General features: G+C 37.7%; 1 protein-coding gene across 1 annotated transcript in view; it reads right to left on the bottom strand.

The window, feature by feature from the left end:
• Positions 1–2,843: 2,843 nt before the first annotated feature.
• The window catches only part of bco2b (beta-carotene oxygenase 2b), a 13,999-nt gene continuing 12,495 nt past the window's right edge, over positions 2,844–4,347 (bottom strand). The window contains 1 exon segment of the mRNA XM_032590822.1: positions 2,844–3,258. Within this exon segment, the coding sequence (XP_032446713.1) occupies positions 3,142–3,258 (117 nt within the window). The 3' untranslated portion in view covers positions 2,844–3,141.

The following is a 4,347-nucleotide window of genomic DNA, read 5'->3' as shown; positions in this document are numbered from 1 at the left end:
AATTAGCTATGCAACTACCTATGACCGCATAAGAGACCACAGAGTGTTACATTTAACCACCCCAAAGGTATAGTTTACATCACACTTTCTTAACACAGTTTGTGACCACAAGCACTGGCACAATTTTAACTGTCAGATACAATTCTGCAAAAAAATATCAATGCCAGTGAAGAAATTGCAAATATTCAAACTGCATTCTGGAAATCATAACCAATGAGCTTCAAATGCAAAAAAAAAACAAACTAGAAAAGACAGTGCAAATAGAATAGTAGACAAATGACTCAAAACGGCATTTTAACTGAGATTGTTCATCCGCTTAGGGGTGTGCTACATAATCTTGCCTACAATAATAAAAAAATTAATATAACAATATCAAATGATATTGATATATTTGATGTATGTATATATATATACCGGGCTTAACTGAGGTCGGGTTCAGTTAAGCCCGACCTCAGTTAAGCAGTTAAAATGAGTTCCAGATCATTAGAATGTGAGCACAAGCATTTACTATCTGCAGAGTTTTTTATGTAACATGTATTTTGGTGTTGAGCATTTTTAAAAGTAAGATTATTTTTCATATTAAAATAAAATTCTTAGCTTTGCACATAATGTAGGCGTTCTTTAAAAAACATGAGGGGGAAATACTTTTTAACATCTTCTAAAACTAATGTTCAGTAGAACTACAAGTTTGTTTTATTTGTGTTTTTTTTTTTGTTACACTTGGTAACTGATTTCAAACTGCTTTTTGTTGGCTATAATTAGTTTACATTTATATTTGATCTATTTTATATTTTCTTTGATGCACTAAACATATTATGTGATTTTATTTATGAAAATATTTCTTATTCTAATGTCAGTTTATAAATTAAACTAAAAAAGCAACTGTTTTGAAGTTACATATTTGTTTGACCAAATCATAAAAACAAATGAAAAATCTGAAAATGTGGAATATTGTCTGTGATGTTGTCATGGAAGTTTTAAAAAAAATATTGTGATATTTTTTGGAAATATCGATCACCCTTACATCAGCTGATTAAAAGTTTAAGAGTGAATCATAACCTTAAAAAGCCTGGATCTGCTTATAAATCTAGACTGCATGAAAATTTTTCAGCCATACATACACTCATTCCGCTGTCATGGCAAAGACAAAAGGCTTTCTGTCTCTGAATTTAGCAGAAGAGACTACCCGCACCAGCAACACCTCTTGCAGCTCTTTGCTATAGTTGAAAGCACTAACTTCTTCCTTAGGGGTTGGGATAAAAGAACCCAAAACATTTTGCCTATGCTGAGCTAGATTATCCATCTGGCTGTCAGTGAAGATCATGACAGATCTTCATCTCAAATGCTTTACTGATGTAGTCCAGTAACAATAAAGCTGGATGTGCTCTACATGATTTTACCCCCAATTCCCATCAGTGACAGTCTGCATCTGTCTCTGGTTGTGGTTAATCTGCCAGGTGAGTCAGCACCAAATGAGATGGAGTGAAGAGTGTGAATGTGTGAGGGAAACCGACCCAATCTCTATCACAGTCAAACACCTGCAGTCAGGTAGTCTAAACCGATCATCAGCCCAACTGTTGACGGACTGCTAGGACCTGGCAAGGGTCCTAGCAGTTTTTTTATGGCAACTTAAAAATAATAAAAACTCAGTTTGTGTCTACGTAACATAAACGCATGACTGCACTGGATTTCACGCTGTGGAAAAAAAGAGATTACGTGTTTAAAGTCAATGTTGAGTCATTCCTAACCCCATCAAATAATATCATATACAGTCAGGATGATCTAAGTTTACTTTCTAATATATTCTATTACCTCCACTTATTAGTGTGTGTTCCTTCAAGGTGTTGCCCTTAAAACTGTTTGAGTTTGATGCTCTCTGTCAGCTTTCGTTGTTCTGAAAGGATCCAGTAGTCTGTGATCTTTCAGCGGGTCCAGGTGTTTAGTGTGTAATCACCAGTCGTTAAGGTTTGTTTAAACTGATTGTTTAAACAACTGATTGTTTTCAAAACGTGGGATGAATACCGAAGAAGTTACACAACGTCAGGATGTGTAACTTTTTTGCTGATTTAAGAGTATGATTATATTTTTACAGTCAGTCTGGTTTGTTCCAGTGAGAGAGCAGCAGCAGACACGACACAGATGAAGGAACTGGAGGGCATTCTGACAGAAGCTCGAAACCTGGAGTCCTACCTGAAAGAGAAGAAGTGCAACCTGAGGCAAACTTTGGCTCTAATTTCTAATAAACTGCAGAGTTAAATCTGCTGTTTGACAAGTTAAGTGGGAGATGAGGCAGGTGTGTTTGTTTTATTTCTCTGGTCACCCTGTTTGTGTACTAAATGTGACCTGTCTGCAGTTCAGGAGGAAATGTGTTAAAAGACCTACGTTTTTATTGAATCTATACTTAGAATATAGAAATATAGAAACATATTTTTCCTCTTTGTAAATAAATGATAGAATTCATTTACAAAATTATTTTATCTTTCTGCTGAAATAAAATGTTAAATGAATTAAAAATGTCTATACTTATTCCAGCTGCAGTTACACTATAAAGAGTGACACATTTTGTTCTCTACAGACACTTAAAAGGGAAGCACAAACAAAGAAGAAAACATTCCTGTGACTTATGAAAAGCATTGCGGGGTGACAGTATTTCCTTTCAAATTACCAAAGTAATTTTTAAAGCTACAGGGAAAAAATGGTGTGAGTGATCTTCGAAACATTTTATTCAAATGATCACTTCCTGTTTTTTCTTTTTTCAGTCAAACATGAGTGAATCAAAGCACTTAACACATAAGCACAAGTTTTTCCTTATGCTTCATGTATTTAGAAATGTACTGCCATCATTTATCATTTATTCTGCTATTGCAGGGTTTACGGAAGCAGTATATTTTATTTAAGTAATCTTTTCATTACACATTCCCTGCTGCACAATAGCATAAACACACTCTCACACTAATACAGGGTACATTGTGCTTAAAGCTTTCATAGTATCAACATTCTTAAGCCTTTTTTTGTAATATAAGCAAAACATCAGCATGCAACATATAAACAGAGAGCCATGAAGGGTTTCAGTCTATCATTAAATGTATAGCGAAGTCATTTGTAATGTATAATTAGACAAGAACATTAAAGAAGGCAAGTCTAGGCTGTGCTACTGAATGTTCCATGGAAGCCATATGGGATGTTGACTGGCACCACAGCCCTTCCCAGCTCCTTGAATGTCTTCGCATCCAAAACCAGAAGGAAAGTACTCTTGTCCTGAAAAACAGGCAAATAAAAAATAATTATGATGCATATAAAAGGGTGTTTTATGACTCTGTGGTTGCCAGTGCTACCCTGTATGCAGGCTGAAGGTGGAGGACACCAACAGACGTTGTCCAGTAACGTCATTGGAGTGGAGCTGGAGTCTCTGACAGTGGTGTCAGAAAGAAGGATCCTGTCCAAGATGCAGGCCATCTTGGACAACAAGTCTCGTCCACTCCATGACGTGCTGGCCGGATACAGGAGCACCTTCAGCCAGAGACTCAATCGAAAACTGGGGGCTCAGCTTACGCTGCATGAACTGCATACTGCCTTGATGAACCTAAAGAGTGGTAGATCCCCTGGCATGGACGGTCTTCCTGTTGATTTCTACAAGTCCTTCTGGTCTGTGATTGGCAAGGACTTGTTGGAGGTGATCACAGATAGCCTGCAGAGAGATTGGCTGCCTCTGAGCTGCAGACAAGCAGTCGTTACTCTGCTTCCAATGAAAGGAGATCTACAGGATCTAAGGAACTGGTGACCAGTCTCTTTGCTCTGCACGGACTACAAGATCTTTTCCAAAGTCCTGGCTACCAGACTTAGAGAAGTGATGTCTTCAGTCATTCATGGAGACCAAACCTATTGTGTGCCTGGCAGGCTGAAAAGTGAGAATGTCACTTTAATCAGAGATGTTTTGGAAATCTCCAGCTCACTGAGCATAGATATTGGTTTGATTTCTATAGATCAAGAAAAAGGTTTTAACCAGGTTGAACACCAATATTTGTGGCAAACTTTGACTGCTTTTGGTTTAAGCCCTGGTTTCATAGCTATGATCCAGGTTTTGTACCATGACATTGCGAATGTACTTAAAATAAATGGTTGCTTAAGTGCTTCATTCAATGTTTTAAGAGGAGTGATGACAGTGAGACCTACAGGGGCGTGGTTAGGAGAAACGGTCTGCCAGATCTGAACTCAAGTGGTGTTCTGTTGTTGGACTTCTGTGCTCGTCATGGATTGTCCATAACGACACCATGATCAGGCATAAGGCTGTCCATATGTGCACTTGGCACCAGGACACCCTAGGCCACAGTTCGATGATCGACTTTG

Source organism: Xiphophorus hellerii, chromosome 18 (assembly GCF_003331165.1).
Source record: "Xiphophorus hellerii strain 12219 chromosome 18, Xiphophorus_hellerii-4.1, whole genome shotgun sequence".
Taxonomy (NCBI): Eukaryota; Metazoa; Chordata; class Actinopteri; order Cyprinodontiformes; family Poeciliidae; genus Xiphophorus; species Xiphophorus hellerii.
The sequence above is the reverse complement of the archived record's forward strand: the minus strand, read 5'-3'. Positions and strand labels throughout refer to the sequence as shown.